The sequence below is a fragment of the Calliphora vicina genome, chromosome 5 (assembly GCF_958450345.1).
Source record: "Calliphora vicina chromosome 5, idCalVici1.1, whole genome shotgun sequence".
NCBI lineage: Eukaryota > Metazoa > Arthropoda > Insecta > Diptera > Calliphoridae > Calliphora > Calliphora vicina.
This window is the reverse complement of record NC_088784.1, coordinates 103342973-103367437: the sequence shown is the minus strand read 5'-3', so window position 1 is coordinate 103367437 and position 24465 is coordinate 103342973. Positions and strand designations below refer to the sequence as shown.

The window sequence follows — 24465 nt, the reverse complement described above, 5'->3', positions numbered from 1 at the left end:
ACATTCCAGTTCCACTTAATTTTAGACGAATATAAGCTTGATACTAATTTAGAAAAATCAAATGGAGTACGAAAAGTTTCAGCTAAAGAAATTCTTAATCAAACTAAAGCTAAAGGAAATATAATAAATAAAAATCAACTAAATATTTGATACTTTATAGAAAAATAACAGTAAAAATCAAGCATTTAAGGGTTAACCTGCAACATTGTTACTGTTTAGTTTATGTAGGATTAATTCAAAGCAAACATAATGAGGCAACATGAGACTGCAACATGTTTTAAAATTCAGCAACATGAATTTGCATGAATGTTGCAGAGCATTTAAGTAACAAATATTTTAATGAAATGTTTCCTTATTTCCTTATTCAGCAGCATGAATCGGTAACCTTTTAATATTCAGCAACATTGTTGCAGCTCAAATCTTGTGAGTTAGAAATTGCTCAAAAATAAAGCTATCAGTTAGTGATTCCATTAAACTTTTCAAATTCAGCAACATGTCACCTAATTGATGTAGGATAAATTCATTGCAAACTATTCAAAAACAGGCAAATGTTGCAAAATGTTTTCAACTCAATTGCTTTGAAATTTCAGCAACATGAAACTTAAACATTGTTGCAGAACAGTTTTAGTAACAATTATTTTAAAGGAAACATTACGTTATTAAGCAACCTGAATCGGCAACATTTTGAATGTTCTGCAACATGTATCTAAAACATTATTGCCGCTCAAATATTGTGTGTAAAATTTCAAGACAATATCTGAAAGATAAAGACTAAACAAATTTGTTCATACCAATCAACATTTTAAATTCAGCAACATGAATCTGCAGCATTATTGCTGTTAAAGTTATAAAACACTTATTCAAAGCAAACTTTAAAAAATCATTCACCATGAGTCCGCAACATGTTTCCAATTCAATTATGATTTAAAATTCAGTAACATGAATCATAAACAGTCTTGCAGCTTAATTTATGTAGAATTATTACAAAGTAAACTTTTTAATATCAGGCAACATGAGTCCGCAACATGTTTCCCATTCAATTGTAATTTAAAATTCAGCAACATTCTTGCAAAAACATAATATGGACAAATATTTTATTGGAAATATTTAGTCAACAAAATTATATTATTAAAATGTTGCCTATTCATGTTGCGTAATTTTAAATGTTTCTTGAAATTCTAAAATGTTGTTGGAGAGATAACAGCTGGTGCTTCATCTTCTTTCATCCCCCCTAATGACTAAAAAAATACAGGGCTGTCACATATTTGGTCGGAATGGTTTCAATTCGTTTTAGGTTCTTCAGATTCCGTGTAATTTATTAATTCCAAAAATATTTCATAATTCTGTATTTCTGATTTCATATTAAAACCAATGTAAAGGTTTTGTTACAGAAATTGATTAAAAATTTTAGAAAACCAAATAATTACAATCAAATATCAATTCCACTTTGAAAACTGAAAGTGGTTTCATTCCGAAGGAAATTTTCGTTTTACGTTTTCTCAAGAAGCAAAATACGGAATGGAATTCTGTGACAGGCCTGATAAGATCATTTGTTTATCTCTCTCCTCTTCTTTATCAAATTTTAACATTAATCGGTCAATATTTATAAAAAAACTCGAGACCCTTAAAGCCCTTTTAAATATTAAAGCGTTAAATTTGCAATTAAAATAACTTTTCTTGTAGTCAGTAGGGGGAGAGGGCCCCCTACTGACTACAAAAATAAGATCATTTGTTTCTCTCTGACTCTTTTTCTTCTTATTCATGCATTAACATTAATCTATCAATATTTATACAAAGTAAATATTTAAATATCAATAAATAATACAGCATAGTTATATTTTTTACACCTGTTGACAAATAATAATAGTGTTAATACAGGTATTAACAAATATTTGCATATCAGTTTTAATAACAACAAACAGTATCAGGTTTAAAGTGATTATTATGCGGCAGCATAAAACACTTTAGAGACAAACTATAATACAAATCCATTGAGCATAATGTTGGAGGCGTTTAACTAAATGATGCAATTAAAAGGTTTTTTAAAATAATATTATGAATTTAGATTTAAAAAAACAACTACAACTTGATTGATTTTTGTGTAATTTGTATGACCTTAAACTAAAGCTACAATACCTAAATATTTAGTACTGCCACGGTAAACATTGTTTTTATTGTTTTGTTCGTTATTGTTGTTTTGGAAGAACAAATCAGCAGAAACAAAAACAAACGATAAGAGCCTGTTTAAATCTTCCGCAATCCATTGCAATGAAGCATGAAGCGGTTTCGCTTCTAAATATTCGCTGTTGTACGTGTTATTTTCAAAAGACAACAACGACGCAAAAAACGCAAGAATATGGCAAAAAAATATATACAATTTTATGTAGTAATATATACGAGGTTTGTATGAAAAGTTTTTTTAAAATCTGTAACTGTTAAAAGTTTATTTCTGCATAGAAAAACATTTTCTTTGACTTAACTCTTTGCGGCTTAGTGGTCGCTTTACTAACCACCTTTTCTATAGTCTTTAAAACATAGTTTATTGGCATGTATTGGCATTTTGCTAAACATTTAGAACGTCTCTCGTACTTTACAAAACGTGCTATTGTTAACACAGAATTTTTTTTATAATATTATTTCATTTCTACAACCCTTTATAGCTGGTTTTGGCTTAAAATGATATTTTAGTTTTATTTTTTTTCTTCTGTAAAATGTAGTTTATTGAGTTGTATGGTACAAGTTAGTACAAGTATTAAAGCAACAAAAATAAAGAAGAAAAAAAACTTAAGCAATTTTATATGTATTGTATATATTATTTTATTATTATTGCAATTACTTATGTAAGTAAGTAAGTTTAAGCCAAGTTAAGGTATGAATGTATATATTAAGTCGCACAGTGTCTTTCAAGGTCATCGTATAAAATAAACGTATTTACAATCAAACCCCTTAAACCCAGCTCTACTGGTCAATCATTGAGCAAATTAAATGTTTTTTTTTTTATAAAAAAAAACTAGTATAAAAATATTTTAAAAAACAGAGACAAAAAACTCAGGTGTTTGCAAAAAAAAAAAAGAAGCTTGTGAGTGCATAAAGGTATCAATACCGCAAAAAATCATTATTTATACTTTATATACTTGTATTATATAGAGTAAATTACGGTATTGGTTGTGTGTTTTTTGATGTCTGTCTGTTCAGTATAGTAGGTATAACGACGCACCAAGTATGGCAAGGTCGTTTGGTGGTCATTAAATGTAAGGTGTATGTATTTCTTTTTTTTGCTTTTCTTTCTTCTACTTGTATTCTCTATAGCTGCAAGAAAAAAAATTGTCTTAAAAATAGATTTACAAAAATGTTTACACAAAATTTTGCAATTAATTTTAGTCATACAACGAAATATTTTGGCTACAGTTTGGAGGTTTGGAGTTCAAGGACCCATTGAATTGAAAAATTATTAAAACAAACATGAAATATATAATGAAAACTTATCAAAATTCTGTAAATTATAAATAAAGAAATATACAAAAATTGTTGCAAAGTTCAAAATATGAAAAATAAAATACAGTTTTTGGTTTTAAAACCTAAAAAAGTTTTGATATCTATATATATAAAAATGAAATGGTCCATGTATGTAATGCCATCACGTGAGAACGGCTGGAGTGATTTGGCTGATTTTTTTTTTATTCGATTCGATATTTTCAGGAGATGGGTAAAACTCCGAAATTTTTTTGAGTGCAGTTAACTGTAAAAAAAGTATGCAATACAAATTTAGATATTTTATTTGCAAATAAATAAGAAGCATTTGTATGTGTGTTGGAGAAACTTGAAGAACTAACATTAGTCAACTAGTAAAAAATATAAACAAAAAAAATAACAATCACAACATGTTGCTGGCAACATATTTAACATTTTATTATTACAATTATGGAATATTTGATTAATATTTTTTAACAATATTTCTCAAAATTCCTAAACTAAATTTAAACAAAAAAGTTATTGCAAAATTAATTTTCAAAGACTCTACAGATTTAAAGCAACATGTTGCTAACAACATTATTTCTATGAAATCCCAATATGTTGTTGGCAACATAATTTCTATAAAATCACAAATAATATTGTATAAAATTATTGGAATTTTTTTAGAAAAAGCTGCAAGTTGCCAGCAGTATTGTTTATGCAAAAAAAAAATACAAAACAGTTCACAAAAATTACTAAAAACTATTGGTTTTTCATGGCTAACTAAGTGGAAATAATGTTGCTGGCAACATGTTGCACAAAATTAAGTATTTTAAGATTAACAAAAGAAATTATCAAAATAATGTCATTCACATGTTACATCAACTTAATAATAACTTTGCTTGAAATTAAAAATTCATTGGAAAATTTGACAATTAAATAAATCAAAAGGAAATTTGTACATGATGTTCACAAAAATTAAATTATTGTTGCTAAAAATTTGTTCACTATTTCGAATAAAGTACCTTACTTAAGGCAACATATTGCTGGCAACATTGTTTGTGTACATTCATTTATTCGTTAAGATAATTGTAAAATAAATTTAAAATAAATTGTAAAATAAGTTTAAGTTGGCCTCAATGTATCAATAGATTTATATTGTTTCTCTAGATTCATTCATTCATTCATTCGATGTTTCCAATATAATTTGTATAAATTCTCAAAGAAAAATGTAAGCTACATGTTGCTGGCAACAATGTTTCGATGGATTTCCAATATGTTCCTGTTAACGAGATTTTTTTTATATTTTTTTTTCTCTGAATTCGCTAATGAAATTGTATATTTTTGTAAAACCACTTTTAAAAGCAATATTTTTGTGGAGATTCAATATTTAAAAAAAAAAAAATTAAATTTAAAAAAAAAAAATATTTTTTTTTTAAATTTTAAATTTATTGGCAGATTCAATATTTAAAAAAAGAAAAATTTAAAATTTAAAAAAAAAAATTATTTTTAAATTTGTTATTGAAAAAAATTTTTGACAAAAAAAAAATTTTGGTAAAAAAAAAATTCGGGTTAAAAAAAATTATTCCCGATTTTAACCCATTGTAGGTCCAAACTTATATATAACCTGACCACTCATGATGAAGGGTATAAAAATGTTGTAAAATTTGTTTTGAAGGCAACATGTTGCAGCATTTCAAGGAAATTCCTAAAAAAAAATAAAGCATACTGATGTACAACAGTTTTTCATTCCAATAACATTTAATATTCAGCAACATGTATCTTTAACATTGTTGCAGCTTAATTTATGTATGATTAATTCAAAAGAAACTATTCGAAATTAAGCAAGATGAGTTTTGTAAAATATTTCCATCTAAATTGACAAAACAAAGCTATTCTATTGAGAAATATTTTAAAAGAAACTTTTACTTATTTGCAACCTCTGAATCTGCAGCATTTTAGAATTCCTAGAAACATTTGCTAACCACTTTCTTTCTGTAGAATAAAAACATATTGCAGGCAACATAAACTGTATAAACACAAAATTATTTTACATTTTTTCTGTAGAATGAAAACATAATTTGTATAAATTCACTATAGGCAACATGATTCTAGCAACATTTTAATCAAATTTCTTTTGTTAATCTTTAAATTCAAAATTGGCTACAACATATTGCCAGCAACATAATTTCCACTTAGATGCCAATGGAAAACAAGTTGTTTTTAATGACTGCAACCTTTTAATAATTTATTTCATAATTCATAGGTTTCTTTTATTCTGCAACATGTTGCTGGCAACATTATTTATATTAAAATTAATGTATTTCCTATATGTCAAAATCTTTTTGGAATTTATTTATTTCTTAGATTCTTAATTTTCAGCAACATATTGCTAGCAACATTATTTTCATATATTTGACAATAAGAAAATACATTCTCTTAATTTCAATTACGTTTTTTGAATTTGATTCTTAAATTTTCCGAATTTGAATTTGATTATCTTTGGAATTTTTCTTAAATTCTTAATTTTCAGCAACATGATACTTACAATGATCGCAACAAGTTTAAAAGTGTTTATTATTTTAAGATTTTTTTAATTTTCAGCAACATGTTGCTAGCAACATTATTTGTCAACTATCTTTTTGGAATTTATTTATATCTTAGATTTTTAATTTTAAGCAACATGTGGCTAGCAACATTATTTTCATATATTTGACAATAAGAAAATACATTCTCTTTGAAATTTGATTCTTAAATTTCGGCAACATGTTGCTAGCAACATAATTTTCACTTTACATTACAAACAATATATTTTTAATTTGAAAAATGTTGATTTGAAATTTTTTTCATATTTAGATTATTTTCTTTATTTTCAGCAACATGTTGCTAGCAACATTATTTTCATAGATTTGTCAACAAGAAAGTACATTCTCTTAATGTCAACTCAAACTTTGGAATTTGTTTATTATTAAAGATTTCTAATTTTCCGCAACATGTTGCTAGCAATATTATTTTCACTTACTTTACATTACAAACAATATATTTTTAATTTGAAAAATTTTGATTTGGAATTTATTTATTTCCAGCAACATATTGTTTATAGCTAATTCTTTAATGACAACAAAGCCCTTTGGTTTCTTAATGCCATTTAAACTATTAAACATGTATGCTATTTTGCTTATTTTACAAGATTTTTTTCCCAATACTTCTTCTCATTAGTAAAATGACTAGTAAATATTTAACTATAGACAACTAACTACCTTTCGTTTTCAAACAGTTAGTAGCCAGAAAAAAACGAAAGTTTAATTTTGATTCATAATTTATGATTGATTGATGGGATTTAAAACCAAGTTATAAACACAATCTTAGAACTTATTATTCAAACATTTAACCAACCTTATAAAGTACATATATTTTTTGTTGTGCTTTCAATTCTACATCCCGTTCAATTTTCAAATGTATTTATTCATACAACTACTCAATAACAATTATATTGTTAATGGTTTTGCTTAAAATTATATTAACTATATACTGCTGACATACTTTCAAAAAATGTTGCTAAACAGATTTAACATATAAACATACATTTATGCTAAAACTTCTAATATTTAGCTATTATTAGATTTCGACATGAATCATTTATAAAATATGAGTTCATAATTGTAATTATTTCAAATTTTGTTTACAAATCGATTAGATTTTTTGAAGTAGCGATATATGTATGAAAATATTTGTTAAAAACAAATTATATGTTTGGAATTATTTCCTTAAAGCTTCATTTTAAAAGACATAAAACTTAATAATAAAGTTATTATATGGTCATTTAAAAGTGCCAAGTTACTAATAAAATGGTGTTACTGAATTTTTTATTTTTTTTTTAGATTTTAAGAAAAATAATACTAAAACCTAAACACAAATAGAAGTGAAATAAAAAAAATAAAAAAACAATCTGGTTTTCTGTTAAACAACCTTGAAAGTACGCTAAAATTAAATATTTAAGTGTGTGTATGTATAATATTATTAATAATATTATGTTTAAACTAAAAGTTCTTTTTTTAAATCGTTTACTGACTGTATAACAGTTTGTATGACAAGCTGATGTGAGTGACTGAATAACTTGACAATTTAGTTTGAAGCTGCTGGTTAGTGTCTTTAAAGGGGTTTGGCTGGGGGTCGCAACAAGTGGGGTTCTCTAGCAAACTTTTTGCAAAAAAAAAAATAACAAGCAACAAAACTTACTTACAGTTGCTACCTGTATCATAATTTGTTTGCTTGTTCTGACTGTTGTTAAATGTTTTGAATTAAAATTATTACCCAGCCAGGCTAGATCTTAAAGTTTAAACATACAAAAAATAAACTGGTTTAAATAAAGAAAAAACAACACACCAAAAACCACAATTTTTTATTTTTGTTTATGAAAAAATCTATGTTCAAAATCTAAATCCGGTTAGTTAAATATTTTTATTAAAGTATTTAAATTAAACAATAATTTCTTTATTTGAAATTAAAAATTGTATACATCTACATTCACGCAGAGAAAATATATGATTGAACGTGATTACCATAACCATTTCAACGTGTCTACAAGTCTTTTAATAATATTATGGTCACTGTAATTATGTATATGATTAGGTTAACCATAATATGTTTATGTTACAATTCTCATCATTGTAACAATCATATACATATATGATTGTATGGAATCATGTTTATGATAAGTCATATCATAATATGTTATTCTCAGACATAATCCGAGAACAACATAATATGGTTGTCACAAACATATTAAATTGCTACAATCATATATGTATATGATTGCTACAATCAAACAAAAATCAATTTAATGATTGTAGCAGTCATATATATGATTGTAGCAATTAAATATGTTTGTGACAACCATATTATGTTGTTCTCGGATTATGTCTGAGAATAACATATTATCATATGATTTATCATGAACATGATTGTCATAAACATATATTAATTTACTACAATCATATATATGATTGCTACAATCATGTGAATGTTAACCTTAACATATTAAGGTTACCCCAATCATATAAATAATTACAGTGACCATAATATTATTAAAATACTTGTAAACATGTTGAACTGGTTATGGTAAACATGTACAACCATATTTTTTCTCTTGGTGTACATTTTGAATTCCTTTACATACATATGTATGTTAAAATATTTCATAATTATAACAATTATTCAATTATTTTTACAAATCACCAACAACTTGCCCATTTTTTCCAATTTCATTTAAAACCATTCAAGTATGTTTTACAAAGCCAATCAACAACTGCTGCTACTACTTACTATAAATAATTAAATAAAAAAAAAATTTCATTACTACATTTTTGCTGATTTAGCATTTTATACTTTTTATAGTGTTATTTATGACTTGTAACAATAATACTTATTTTTATTATTTCTATGTACTATGTACTCGTAAAGCAATAAGATTTAATACCGATTTATTTCATTCAATCATTGTATAGTGGAAACGTCTTCTTCCAAATGTCATAATAAGTAAAAAATCGCACTTTTCACAGCCACATACAGTTCACAATCGCATCACGTCATAATAATATTTATGATGAATGTTGTAAACAAGTAGAGGAGAAAAATAAAATCAAAACAAAAAAGAAAATAAAGCAAAAAAAAAACACTGCATGAAACCTCAATACAGAGATTAATTGCAATTGAGGCGTCAAGCGCAAAACTGCGGGTGGTTGCTGAAGAATTTCGTTTAAATTGATATTTTTAATTTACCTAAAAATACATCATTAAACTTAAAACATGATAGATGTATTCGAGTGTGCTGTACCGAGGCTTTGGAATCCGAAATCAAGCTCAATATACTGCATGAATTATTTTAAGTCAACTATAACCCCTTCGAGTTCAAATCAAGAGACCATCAGTTTCTTCATCTAAAATATTCATTACCTAGTAATGTGTTAAAATGCTAATATTCTGGCTCATCACTAACTACGCAATATAATTTGAACACGGTGCTGTCAATGGAGGCAAGTACTCAACCACAATTAATAACTCATTTCAATTTATGTATGTCTCACAGAAGCAGTTATCTGTACAAAATATAGATACCAAGCCCAACCCCGAATATTCGTGGATTTTTCGGTTTTAACAAATCTTGATTTTTGTATATAAATCCCGGTAAATCCAGGATTTTTGTTTTTTTTGAGAGTTTCTAAAGCTCTCAAATTCCTAAAAAGCTAAAAAAAAAGAACTGATCATCTTTTGAGGCCAAGAACGAATCATGTCAATTTCGGATACTCTGTTCTAAAGTGAAGCTTATCCTAGAGAGAGCGTTCTCCATCGATCAAAACCAATAGCAGTAGGACGGAGCAAGGTCATGATGGAATATTATGGTTGCATGTCTGGGCGTTTTTCTGCAACTGCTCATTTCAAACGATTAGTACGGGTTTCATGAGATGTTCTGGCCAGATTGCAGCAGCTCATAATAGACAGAACGCTTTTGCACCCACCAAATACAAATAGCCTTAGCGCCATGGCTATTTGGCTTTAGTGTCGATTCAGCTGGTTGGCCGGGCTTCACATACGATCTCTTACGCTTCGGGTTATTGTAATGGATCCATTTTTCATCGCAAGTAATGATTCGTAGCTAAAATGATTTTCTTTTATAGCATTCAAGCATCATTTCGGACATGCAAAATCGTTTTTCAAGGTCTCTCGGCTTAAATTCGTATGGTACCCAATTTCCGTGCTTTTGGATGAATCTCGTTTTGAAATTGATGCTTGAGTAGCTCCCAATAATTTTGCATATTGTTGTGTTTTACAACAATATTCATGGAGTAAAGCCTAGAATTCTTGGTCTTCAAACTTCATTTCGACATGCAAAATCGTCTTTCAAGGTCTCTTGGCTTCAATTCGTATGGTACCAAATTTCTCCGATTTTGGATGAATCCTGCTAATCGCAAACGTTTTGAAATTGCTACTTCAGTAGCTCCCAATGATTTTGCATGCTCTTGGTGCGTTTAACATCAATCCTCATGGAGTAATGCCATCAATTCTTGGTTTTCAAACTTTTTTGGCTGACCTGGCCAATCTTTGTCTTCCGTACGCTCGTTTTGTTAACTATCCATCTCAATTTAACAAGCTGTCTTCATTTGTTAATCTTTACATGGCAGTTCTTTTTTTCCTAATACGGCAGATTACTTAACACAGAGCTTTAAAGTGTACATGCAGGCTATGTTAATCACATTTTACTGCTAGATTCACATTATGAAGATCTAAATAACCATGTTTAAACGCTCGTTTTGTTAACTAACCATCTCTTTATAACAAGCTCACCATGTTTAAACGCTCGTTTTGTTAACTATCCATCTTAATTTTACATACCGTCTTAATTTGTTAAACTTTACATTGCAGTAATTTTTTCCTGATACGGTGGATTACATAACACAGAACTTGCAAGTTTACTTGCAGACTATGTTATTCATATTTTACTGCTTGATTCACACTAATAAGTTCTAAAGCTCTTTTTGTTAAACTATCCATCTTAATTTAACAAGTTGTCATCATTTGTTAAACTTAAATTTTTTTTCCTATTTGTACTACTATTTTTAAGTTGATATTTTTTTTGCACTCTACAAACATTAAACTGTTTTGTGGTTTTGTCGTTTTATTTTTCATATTTTTTTCTTCCAACGAATTCAATTGTAATTTCATCTCTAGCAAAACTATTATTGTAGTTAATATTATGCACCATAAACTTTATGCATATTTTGCAAACGCGTTCAGTCGGTATATATTGTAATTTTTTTCTTTTTATTTCGTTTTACTATTTAGTTTGATTATTTCTTTATATTCGCAGGGGAAAAAAGAAATAAAGTTGTAAATTTAAATAAATTTGTCAAGCTTTGTAACAACATCATCGGTAACATCATCATCATCAAACGAAACTTGATTTTAATGTTTTATTGGCACATACTGCATAAAAAATGAATATGAATAGATCTATAAAAGAAAATTATGAATGAGTGAATGAATGGTTTATTAATTTATTGTTTTTTAGCTAAATTAATAATACTTAACTAATTGTATAGGAGTTGAGACAATAGTAAGAAAAAAAATTAAATTTAAAGGTGTGTATTTGAAGAACTGAAATTTAGTTAAAATGTGTTGGGATCAACACTTAACCCTTATTCTGTACTCATGGGTCAAAGTTGCTCCAACAGTTTGTAATGCTTTAAAACAGGATTTAGCTTATTTATTCGTCAAAACCTAGACAGATTGACTAGCTATTGGTACGCCCTGATATTTTAAATTACAAAGAATAGAAGAGTGAGCAAACTAGTTACTGAAGTATAAATTAATTTAAATTCATGTTCACTAATACTTCTAAATCTGTTAATATATTTGCTAATAACTTTACCTCATTTGTATATATTTCAAAACTAATAGGATTAAAATATTTTCAAAATAAACATAAGCTGAATCATGAGTAATTCTTGTGGCCTATCATAATCATTTAATTATTATATTGTATTTTTATGTATAAAACATTAAAAATTCATGAATTATTTTCAAAAATAAACCTGAATTTTGGCTTAAAATAAACAAATTGAATAATTTACAAAAAAACTTGTTCTAATTTGCGTCAGCAATATACATATTTGCATAATACTTGTATTAAAATAAATTAAATTAACCAGTTTTAACACACAAGTAAAAAAACTAATAGAACTTGTTCTTAAAATGGTATTTGAAGAAAAGATTAAAGATATTTAAATTGAAATTAATAAATATTAAACAAAATAAACAAATGATGGCTAAATTTAAACATCAAGAGAAATTATACAAAAATTTAATCATGAAAAGTAAAAGTTTAAACAAGAAACAAATCAAATCATATACAGGCAAGTGTTATTAATTTAATTAATAATCATTTTTTAAAAGAAGCTTTGATTTAAAGGATAGATTAATAACAGAGGAAATTGAATGTCTAAAACTAATTATAGGGGCTTATGATAAGATGGTGGTTTAGCTAAATGAATTCATTAAAAATTCCAAACGGAAACAAAGGCATAAAAACAGAAATCTTATAAAATTCTCTAGCTTAATTAATGCTCTACAAATTTCATTTAACCAGCTTTCTAGTTTAGAATAACTGATGATGTGATATTTGTTAGTTTAAAGAAAAAAACCATTGAAATCGTTTAAGCAAATAAATCTTTAAGAAATCACAAAAACAAACAGCCAAATATAGATTAATACAGCAATAAAAGACTTCAAAAATGCTCTACACTTAAAAAAAGTACTTTCTCACTGAAATACATTTAAAGATTGTTTTCTTTTTTATATAAAGTAAAGTATACTTTTTAGGAATCGTCTTCTACAAATAGACTATGTATTGTGGTGTAGTGTATTGTGCAAATGTTAGAAAAACCCAATATCAAATGAAATAATTAAAACACTTAGCAATAGAAGAAACAAACAAAAATATAAAATTCAAACTATATAAACGAAAATCAATGTCACATTAACCTGAGGTGCATACCAAATACAACAATTTGTATGACTATGACAATGATAATCATAATAATGATATTGTTGAGTTGAGTTGATGACGATAATGTGCAAACAAAATAATGACAAACTAACTCGGTGTACATGCATTCATACATACTCTATAGTATTCACTCAAATAGACTTGTATGTGAAGGAATAACAGCCATTGTCAGCTAATTAGAAACGTTTGTTTTTGTTTCATTTCTGTTCTGTAGATCAGTGATCGCCACTCATTGTCACCAGGGTCAGAACAAGATCGGTAACACGAATGTTAACGATGTTCATAAAAATTATCAGATAAGACATAAAAATCACATGCTGGTCATGTAATGGAGAGGTATTGCAACATGTGGCCGAGCGTTGTAATAATGGAATATTACGGTTTCATGTCTGGCCGCATCTTCTGCTCGCTTCAAACGAATCAGCTGCATTTGGTACAGGTTCCCTGAGATAGTCTGACCAGATTTCAGATGCTCATAATAGATAGAACCATTTTTCTCCCACCAAATACAAAAAATTACCTTAGCGCCATGGAAATTTGGCTTTGGTGTCCATTCGTCTGGTTGGCCGAGCTTCATGTACGATCTCTTTCGCTTCGGATTATGGTAATGGATTCATTTTTCATCGCAAGTAATGATTCACTGCTGAAATGATTTTCTTTTATAGCGTTAAACATCATTTCGGACATGCAAAATCGTCTTTCAATGTCTCTCCGCTTCAATTGGTAATTTCCCTGATTTTGGATGAATCTTGCTGCTCTCAAACATTATCAAATTGCAGATTGAGTAGCTCCCCAAGATTTTGCAAGCTCTGGTTGAGTTTGACAACAATCTTCATGGAGTAATGGCTCCAATTTTTGGTCTTTAAAAATCAAAAATTATCTGCCCAATTTTGAAAAAAAAATTCAGCGGGAGTTTTTTTCCTTTTCGTTTTGTAATATAGAATTTGAATAGGAAAAATGAGAAAAGGGAAAAGGGAAAAAAACTCCCGGGGATTTTTTTTTATAATTGGTCTGCATTTCTTTTATAGCGTTCAAGCATCATTTCGGACATGCAAAATCGTTTTTCAAGGTCTCTCGGCTTCAATTCGTATGGTACCCAATTTCTATGCTTTTGGATAAATGTTGCTGCTCGCAAACGTTTTGAAAGAGCTGAAGTAGCTCCTAATGATTTTGCAAGCTCTTGTTATACCTATATCTGGATAGATATTTCAAAGACCTTTGCAACGGCGTATATAAGACCATAGTTGGACCTACATGGGTCAAAATCGGAAAAAATATTTTTTAACCCGAATTTCTTTTTCATAAATCTTAAAAAAAAAATTGAAAATACCAAAAAAAAATTTAAAAAAAAATTCGAAAAAAAAATTTTTACAAAAAATTAAAAAAACAACTGAACAAAAATAAATTTTGTTTACCTAAAAATATTTAAAATTTTTATTTTGAAGTATAATTTGGTGAAAGGTATAAGATTCAGCACAGCCGAATATAGCTCTCTATATAGCTGGGTTTACAGTGTAAACCCAGCTATGGTGTAAACTTTACACCATGATTTTTACAACGTCGTTTTTTCTTAATTCCCTTTTGAAGTTGCTTCCAAAATCATGTTGCGTTTATACGATGAAATTTGGTTTCATGTCTTTTTTGCAGCCAGAGTTGATTTCTATTGTTTAATCGGTTAATCTTCTTTATTAAACTTCAAAATCAAGAAAAGAATAAAACGGAACAAGAAGAAAAGAAATTAGTATAAAGAGAAATCTGAAAAAAGACAATAAAAAAACACAAATCGAGTCTATTTGTTTACCCCCAAGCTTCTCTACACCGCTCGCCTACAAACAAAAAGAGACGTTGAGAAGTCCAACGACTTCTCTTCTGAAAAAATTCTTCATTTATCGATGGTTTGTGAAGTACATTTAGGGTAAGTGTTTGAAGAAACAAATTCAAAATTGTGACAAATTATGGTGATCTTCTAGGAAAGTATTTTAATAAACAATAAAGCCATTTTCGATACAAACAAAAAGAGACGTTGAGAAGTCCAACGACTTCTCTTCTGAAAAAATTCTTCATTTATCGATGGTTTGTGAAGTACATTTAGGGTAAGTGTTTGAAGAAACAAATTCAAAATTGTGTCAAATTATGGTGATCTTCTAGGAAAGTATTTTAATAAAAAATAAAGCCATTTTCGATAAAAAAAAAATATTTGAATTTGATTTTTTTATCAAAAGGTCAAAGTTCAAACAAATATTAAAACAATAATTTCTTAAGTGTTGTTTATATTTAAACTTCCTTACTTTCTCGACTTCTTCAAAGCTCTCAAAGTACGTAAACAAACATGAGTTTCTCTATTTAAATAAAGTGAGAATATAATATGTAATTCTTCCTCGATGCTCAAAAAAGAAAATCTTCAAAGTTTAAACCGTGATATTTTTCAATTTGCGTGATTCTTTCCTTGTCTGAATAGATCAATTAATCGATTAGAAGCGAAATAGTTAATTCTTTTTATTTTCACCTGAAATTTGTCATAAAAAAGAAAGTCAATTTCCTAGTATAGACATCTAATTTGCTTAATGTCCTGAACTGTTTGATACTAATTAGCTAACACCAGCTGTTTGTGATCGTAATTATATTACAATGAGTAAGTCTCTGAAAATTAGCCAAGTACTTGCTTAAATTGTAAGGTTTTTTTACGTTTTTTTTTTTGTCTAGCAACTGCGAAAGCAACAACATTGAAACTTAAAATAAAAATACCGTGATTTGAATTTATCACCATTCAATAAAAAATATGTATGTAGATAGGTATATGATCGTAGTAAGTTTTGTTGTAAATCCAAAATACATAAAATCTAAAACAGAAAAAATTTAATAAAATATTCAAAACCGTAACGTGCTAATATACTTCAGCGTATATGTGTCAAGAGTGAAAATTCTAAAAGAAATACTACAAAAATATTTACAACTACGTCATAATATAAAACAAACACACAAAGAAATGATCGTGTGTAACTTTTTAAAGCAGATTTATTTAGTAGTAGTTGTAAGCAAAATACGAGTACTAATAAAATTGAACTAAATCATGTAAGAATGTAATGGTTTAATTTCAATTAAATTAGAGCCATTAAAACCAGTCAGCCAGTCTAATCATTGAGATGCATGACAATTGATTGATTTCAAATACAATATTTGATCGAGTTTTTATTTTCCGAAATAGAAAACGTGCTGAAATGTTCAAACATTTGTTTATTTTATAATTTAATTTTGAGGAAAATAAAAAGTGTTTAAAAGAAAAGAAACATTTTACTTTCTTTTTCTATTTAAATTATGTTGGGGGGGGGGCTTTCGTATAGAACCGGAGGAATGTGTAAATTGTTTTGAAAGTTGGTTTTGGGTGTAAATTTTATTTACATACTTTTACATTTATATTTTAGTGGTCTTGTTTTGGGCTTGTAACTTTTTTGTCAATTTCACTTATTTTAAGAAAATACTATTTTTTATAAATGAAGAGAAAAGATTAATTAAATATTTAATAGACAACAAATTAATGTTTTTAAAGTTTTTGTTGATTTGTTGAATATTTTATAGATCTGTTTAGAAAAATCATTTAAATCGTTCGATTTTATCATCAACTTTCCAAAGTCCCCAAAAAACTTAAAAACTAACTTGATCCACCAACATATCTATTATAGTCCTGATTCGTTTGCTATTTAAATTCGTGAAAAATGGCCCTTACATGGCTGAGAAATAATCAAAAAAAAAACACGATAACCTCGATTTTTTGACATATATTTTATCTATATGAATTACAAAATTTTTTCCAATCTTTATCTTAAAATATACTTTGGTGAAAGGTCTATAAAATTCGGCCCAGCTGAATATAGCACTCTTACTTGTTTTCATACAAATTGTTTTTATTTTTTCTTAATTTAACAAATTGAGTTTTGTTGTTCATCATCTGTTTGTTAGTGGGTTGTGTTTTTAGACTGGTTTCGCTGTTTGATATTTTGGTTACAATTAAAAAACCAAAAAATCTTAATTGTATTAATGCCAACCAAGTGATTTTATTTGTTGCTATTACCAAAAATGGTCCATAAAACTACTGATTAATATTCCAATTTTGGGTTAATGAACCGCTGTGTTTGTTTTATAAAGTTTTTGGGTTTTTCAGAAATGTAAACGTAATTTATTTATAATTAAAAGAGGTGCACAAAAATTAAGAGAAATTAAAACAATTATGTGTGGAAACAATAAAATACAATATAAAAATAATTGACAATTGAACTCAAAGTCAAAATAAAGTGCAACAATTTTATAAAAATGTTTGCTGAAAGTCAAGGTCACAATTTTTGGCAATTTATTCTAAACAAAGTTTTTTTTGGAATTTTGTATGAACAAAGCAAGAAGTTTGGCTTTACTTCTTTAAAATGAAACAAAGTGCCGCTGAAGCACACCGATTGCTCACCGAAGCTTATGATGAATGTGTTCCATCCGTTAGTGGTGATTTTGACACGAAAGACAAATGTTGCCCTGGCCAGCCAAAAAAGTTTGAAGAGCAAGAATTGGAGGCAAAATCATTGGGAGCTACTCAAGCAGAAATTTCAAAACGTTTGAGAGCAGCAGGATTCATCCAAAAGCAGGGAAATTAGGTACCATACGAATTGAAGCTAAAAAAACCTTGAAAGAACATATTGCATGCCCGAAATGATGATTGAACGCTATAAAAGAAAATCATAAGAAATTGATCTATTACGATAACCCGAAGCATAAGAGATCGTATTTGAAGACCGGATAACCAGCCGAATCAACACAAAAGCCAAATATCCATGGCGCTAAAGTAATGCTCTGCATTTGGTGGGAGCAAAAGGGTACTATCCATTATGAGCTGCTGAAATCTGACCAGACCATCACACGGAACCTGTACGGAACGCAACTGAATTGTCGAAAAACGCCCAGAATATGCGGCCAGACATGAAACCGTAATAATTCTTCATAACAACGCTCGGCCACATGTTGCAATACCTGTTAAAAAATATTTAGAATGAATTGGTTGGGAAATTTTGGCTCATTCGCCTTAAAGTCCAGACTTTGAACCGTCCGACTACAATTTTGGAACAGAGTATCCGATATTGGCTTGTTTCGTTATTGGCCTCAAAAGTTCTTTTGGCTCGGAATCCAACAATGGCCAATACTTTGAATAAATTTATAGTAGAAATGTTTCAAATAAAAGCTACAAATTTGAAAAAATCTCGCATTTTTACTGCCTGCTCACGAGTCGAAAGAAAAATGAGTCGAAAAAATTTGTATGAAAAACACTCAATTTTTAAAATTCTTTCGAATAATTTTCATACAAATTTGTTCGAATCATTTTTCTTTCGACATCGTGAAACAGGCCTTTAAATCATACATTCAAATAGGTGAAAAAAATAAGGGTATATAAATATTTTTCCCCATTTATTGAAAGTTCTTTCAAATGTCTATCATTAGGTATCCATATTGTGTATGTTAATGACTTAGTAATCCAGATATAGATAAAAAATCTCAGCCATTTATGAGCCTATTTTCCAGAATCTAAATAATACACATTTGTGTTATTATTGTAATTATAATTTACAAATATTCAATATTTCTGGCTCCCATAATTGTAGAAACAATTATTTAAGTCTAGCCAAAATGTCTTAAATTTTACTATAATTATATATACATATACATATATAAAAACAAACATTCATAATTATCTTCAAAATTTTTTTAAATATTTCAAAACAATTTTAGCAAATTTACACATTTTACAAGCCATAAATTCCATACTTTTATTATTGTAAACAGAAAAACAAAGAATTGAAATAAATTTCAAATAATGGGTGCAACTTAATCAAAAATATACTTTGGTAGAATTCGCTCCTATTACGTGATTAACATTTTAAATCACTAAATACTCAAAAATATACCTCAAAAATATGTATGTATGTACATATGAATTATTTACAAGAGTTTATTTAAAATTGCATAAAAATGCACCATACAATAAACCAGATTACAATTCCCCCAAAAAAAAATTGTTAAAGAATTTTTTCAAATGTTTAAATATTTTATGACTAACATAAATTTACAAAGCAAATATATTTAACATGATTATAGCTTACAAACATGTAATGAATTTTAAATTGTTACTAAAGATAATTCTTTAAAATCTGTTTGTTTATAAAAATGTTTAAACTTTTGTATTCTTTGACGAAAATTAAGAAATTAGTTTTTAAACAGAAAAGTCATTCGCCTTTATATTTCAACATTTTGTTTTCCTGCTCATTTTATTCATTATAACACTCATTATGAAAACTTTGTTAAAAATCAGCCGATCTTTTTCACATGGTTAAAGCTTTAATATATAATTATCTATTATTTTGTTATCAAGCCTGGCTTGAAGTTTTTAATTAAAATAATTTTTAATAATAATTATTGCAAAAGTTCTGGTATAAAGAAATTGTAAAAAAAGAGAATGACAGACAGATCGTGTAGAAAAAGTCAAAAACCTTATACATAATTAATAAATAATTTATTTAAATTCAAAACTCCACAAATACATAACTAATCTGTTTATTTTTAATTTGTTTCCTTTCATTTTAGTTTAAATAAAACAAACAAACATGATTTCACGTCGCAAAATCATTTCACGTTCTTTGGATAATTTGGATGCCATTGGTCCCAACACCGAAGAAGAGGAGGATGTTTGGTATGACAAGGAGAAACTATTTCGAGATCATTTAGAAGAGGTCATGGCAAAATGGGAACAAATTGATGATGAGATTTGGGCGAAAATTATTGTGTTCGAGAAGAATCGTCGTGTAGCCAAAGCTTATGCCAGATCATCGGTCATATCGATAAATGGTTCAAAGCAAGGTTTTGATGGTGTAAGGTAAGAAATTAAATTTATTTTTGTACTTAATTTAAGCTTGTTGTTCGAAAATTCGAACATATGTTCGAACATTTTTTAAAGCTTTTAAAATAATCTCTAAATCATGAGGATCCTCAAAAAAATAATTACAGTTTTGTTTTCCAATTTCAAATTAAAAAAAAGAGTTTCCTTATATAAAATTAAAAATGTTCATGAATTTTAAAGTATTTTCAGAATATAAGCATTTTAAGATATGTTTGAAAATTTTAATTCCAAATATTCAAAAGCTGTACTAAAAACAAAATTAGTTAATAATAAAAATAATTAAAACAAGTTGAATTTAAATGCTCTAAAAAGAAGAAAATATATTGTATAAAAAATAAAATGAACTTCGAATTCAATTTTGTTTAGCAAATTTAAAGTTTGTCTTATTTCAGATCTTTAAAAATTTTGGGAAATGATTTCATTTCTATTCAAATATCTTTTTTTATCTACTCATTTTACTAACTTCAAAAACTATCTTTTATTTTTATATATTTTCAGAATTGGTTTGAATGGTTTCGACAATCCTAAGCGTGATTCAGAAACAAAAGTCATTAAAAAATCCATTGGTGATGGTTTCAAAATCAAAATGGATGATATTGGTAATGTATTCGTAAAACGTTATGGCAAAACTGGTGTCTATATACACAATACAAGTCAAACAAATGAGGAAACAGTAATCGGGGGAGATATTTTACAATTGCCAAATATGGGACTGACTACGGGCACGTCGGCAAAGGTAAGAAAACTAAATTTTAACCACTTACCTTACCCTGCTCGAAGACTGCAAATTATTTGTTTATAATTTATATTTTTAGCTTTTCGATATGCGTAAATTTACAACGAATATAAATCGCGAATTTTCCCGCTCTTATCCGGAAAGCTCACGCCTGGAGCGCCAATGTTTGTCTGCCATATCGTTGGTGAAAACCAATAACAATCTACTCAATTGTCCGCTGTGGATAATGGTCATAAATGTAGTAGCCATTGATATGTACAAGAATCGTTTACAGACTTTGCCAAAATCTCTAGATGCCATGGGTACACGCTTGCCATTGAGTGCCGGTCATGTGGCTGGCAGTGAGGATCCATACTCAACAATCGAAAGTCAGGTTGGTTTGATATACCCAACACCAGCCGCCTCAGATGATTCGAATAATTCATCGAATTCATCCAGTAAGGGAAGACGCAGTGTCTACAATATGCAAAATTACATCGACGAAAGTCCGTATATGCCAAAGGTATGTTTAAACTTAAATAAATTAATTAAATTACACTGATTCACTCACAAAATAAACCGTTATTAAACAAATATCGCGCACAACTTTTCATTTCATCCTGAAAATGTAACAGTTGAAAAAATAAGTACCTTTTAACAGTTGCAAAATTAAGTACTTTTAAATTTTAATAAACATCAGAGCTGGATACTAATATGTTAAATTGTTTTCTTTTAATTTTTCAGCCTGATTACGATATTTATAATCAAGCTGTACCCATGTTGACCAGTAAAAAGAGTAAATCTTCACAAAATCGCAAGAAACAAGATGATCCCTATTATTGTGGTCTTTTGGCACGCATACCCAATTTTATTAAGACCTCGAAGCCAAGCGATAGTAAAAAAATGAGTAAAAAGGAGGCCAAAATTGCTCGTAAAATATCTGCTTCCCAACAACAATTGTTGCAAGTGCCACCACAATCGGCGCATCCCATTCCCATAGCCACATTTCATCAACAATATCAACCATTCCACGCCTATTATCCCTATAAATTGTACCCACAAAATCATCGTCTCTCACAATCTCAATTATCACTGTGGGATGCTCGTAGTTTAATTAGTGCCCATGGTGAGTAACCTAATAAACAAAAAATATATGTATCCATATAAATTATAATAATTCACTTTTTTCTTTTCAGAATAAGCATATAACTTTTCCCCAGTTGTTTTAATTTCTTGGAAAACTTTTGACTTATTTATTACTATTATTTTGTGTTATTTATAATAATTTTAATTTAACTTCTTTTCCACTTGCAATTTTTATTTTATAAATGAAATTTTTATTATTTTTCTAAAAAAGTTGTTTTAGCGCAGCTTTATTTTTATGTGATTTTATGTTTTGTGTTAAGCAGTTGGAAAAAACCTAAAGCCACCCAACTCAGACTTTAAAAGAGTGCGCTTTCGATAATATACTCTATTTGATATAATATTATTTTACTCTTCCTTAAAAGCGAAAAAAAATACTCGTCATTATTATATTTTTTTATTAAATATACAATTTTTAAGTCATACATATTTTAAGAAAATTTTCTATTTTGCCATAGATATTTTTCGTATATAATTAATTTTTTAAGACTGAAACATGTCCTTTTTTAATATACATGAGCAAAATGTGAGAAAAAGCAATAAAGAAAAGTTTATTAAAATAATAACATAATGATAATTTGTTATACGAATATAGCCTTTTTTGTTTTATGTGTAAATATTTAAAAAGAAGATGTCAATGTAAATAATTTAAGTATGATATAAATATATAAAATACTATCAATATACAAAAATAATTAAAATTTTTATATGTTTAATTTAAGCCAATATCGATAAATTTATTATATATAATTTATAATGAAAATAAAAATAAAAAATACTGAAAATATAAAATAGTTTTGAATTTTTTCTTAGTTTAGGTATTTTTTGGGACTTTTCTGTTCAACATCAAAAATGTGAATAAATCAAAGCTTTTGATATCAAATCGGATCGAAAACAAAAAATTTTGGGGCCTTGAGTCTCCGCAACCTTGTTGTTTAAATTCCAAATTTAAAACATAAACCCAACTAAACCTAAATATCCATGAGAAAATTTATTAAAATCGAACGACGGTTTTGAAAATCACAGATTTATTTCCACTTTTTTTAAATATATGTTTGCTAGAAAAGTATATAATTTGGTTGCTAAATTTATTGAAGACAAAAACGCTTCTTTGAAAATAAAAAAAAAATATTTTCAAAGAAGTCGATTTCGATTTTTCTACCGAAATTGTTGTTAACAATTGACTTACAAAAAGTCTTACTTTCAACTTTTTTTCGATTTTTAAAAGGTAGATTTTCTGACTTTTGACTATTTTTAATTCTTGAATAGTCGGCTTTTGCTATTTATGAACGGTCGACCTTTATTTTTTATCATATTTCAATGTGAAAAATACATTTCATTGACTTATTTTCGATACATATTTTTCGACCTTTTCATGTAAAAGTCGATCATTCGAATAATCGACTAATAGAACGTCGGTAATACAGTTATAACAATAGTGACCAGCTGATTTTATTAAATGTTTTTTAAATATCAAACTCAAGGCGAATCTAATAAGGTGACCTCACGAGAAAAGCTGATTACAGAACCAGCACGCGATAATGTCAAACTGCATATATAAAAAATATTCGCCGGAACGCCATTATGTCAAACTCCATATATAAAAAATAAATGAATTCGCTTGTATTTATTTCAATTCGCCACTGCTGTCACCTTGTTAAATACGCCTTGGTCAAACTCCATTGAAAAAATTACTGAATTCGCCTGTATTTACTAGAATTCACCACTGTAGGGTTCTATAGTTGCAACAAAACGTCGACTTTTCAAGCCTTAGACTATTTTCGATTTGAGGGTGCGAAAATACGAATTTTCATAAATTACCAAATTTATGAAAATTCGTATGTTCGACTTTTTATATAATTCGAATTTTTGAATATTTTCGACCTTTTGAATTTTTTACAATATCTTAGTGTAGAAACTGAATTTTGTGTAGAAAGGGCATTATTTTATTAACACTTTTCTATAAAAAAGTTGTATATTTACATATGCATATATTTTTGCATACTGTTAAACAAGCAAGTGCACCAAAATGCAGATTATTATTTTTTCTGTTATGGTGTGCATATTTAGTTTTAGTATACTGTTGTAATTAAATATTTTTCAACAATCTAACGATGTCAACTTGTTTCTACTATTCGACATTTTGAGGAACGTTATCGATTGTTCGACTTTTTCCCACGTACAAACGTCGAACAATCGACGTTTGTTTAATAAACAAAATATGTATTCCTTACATAAATAAGTTAAGCCTCAGCTATTTAATCATCTACTATTTATTAAGTTTTAATACACATCTTTTTAATTTTCATTTGATTTTTGACATTTGGTAAGAATAATTGTTGTTTTTGTGGAACTGCCACCACCTTGTATGAATTCGCCATTGTCATAGAAAATTGTACCTGAACATAAATAGTGTTATTATTTATGAAAAAAAAATATAACAACTGCATTAAATGTATTCTTCATAAATAATAAAAATTATATATAGTACATATACAGGTAGATGCAATTTAGATTAGGCCTCATACGGAAAACCCTAAAACTACTACTATTTTTTACAACCCAGAGACGCACAATCATTTTCAAAAATGTTTTTCATTCGATAGTCAAACGTTCGTCTTGATACTTTTTCTTAAGTTAATTAGTGAAAATAAGTGAAAA

The 24465-nt window shown here is 27.8% G+C and overlaps 2 protein-coding genes across 2 annotated transcripts in view; one reads left to right on the top strand and one right to left on the bottom strand.

Annotated features, from left to right (window-relative positions):
- Nucleotides 1-22567, top strand: part of reb (rebuf) — a 42715-nt gene extending 20148 nt beyond the window's left edge. Inside the window, exons 2-6 of the mRNA XM_065513761.1 lie at nt 19634-19922; nt 20445-20682; nt 20762-21184; nt 21406-21787; nt 21858-22567. Of these exons, the coding sequence (XP_065369833.1) occupies nt 19654-19922; nt 20445-20682; nt 20762-21184; nt 21406-21787; nt 21858-21862 (1317 nt within the window). The 5' untranslated portion in view covers nt 19634-19653 and the 3' untranslated portion in view covers nt 21863-22567. The remainder of the gene's footprint in view (nt 1-19633; nt 19923-20444; nt 20683-20761; nt 21185-21405; nt 21788-21857) is intronic.
- The window catches only part of LOC135962060 (uncharacterized), a 586654-nt gene that overhangs the window by 361275 nt on the left and 200914 nt on the right, over nt 1-24465 (bottom strand). The window lies entirely within an intron of this gene.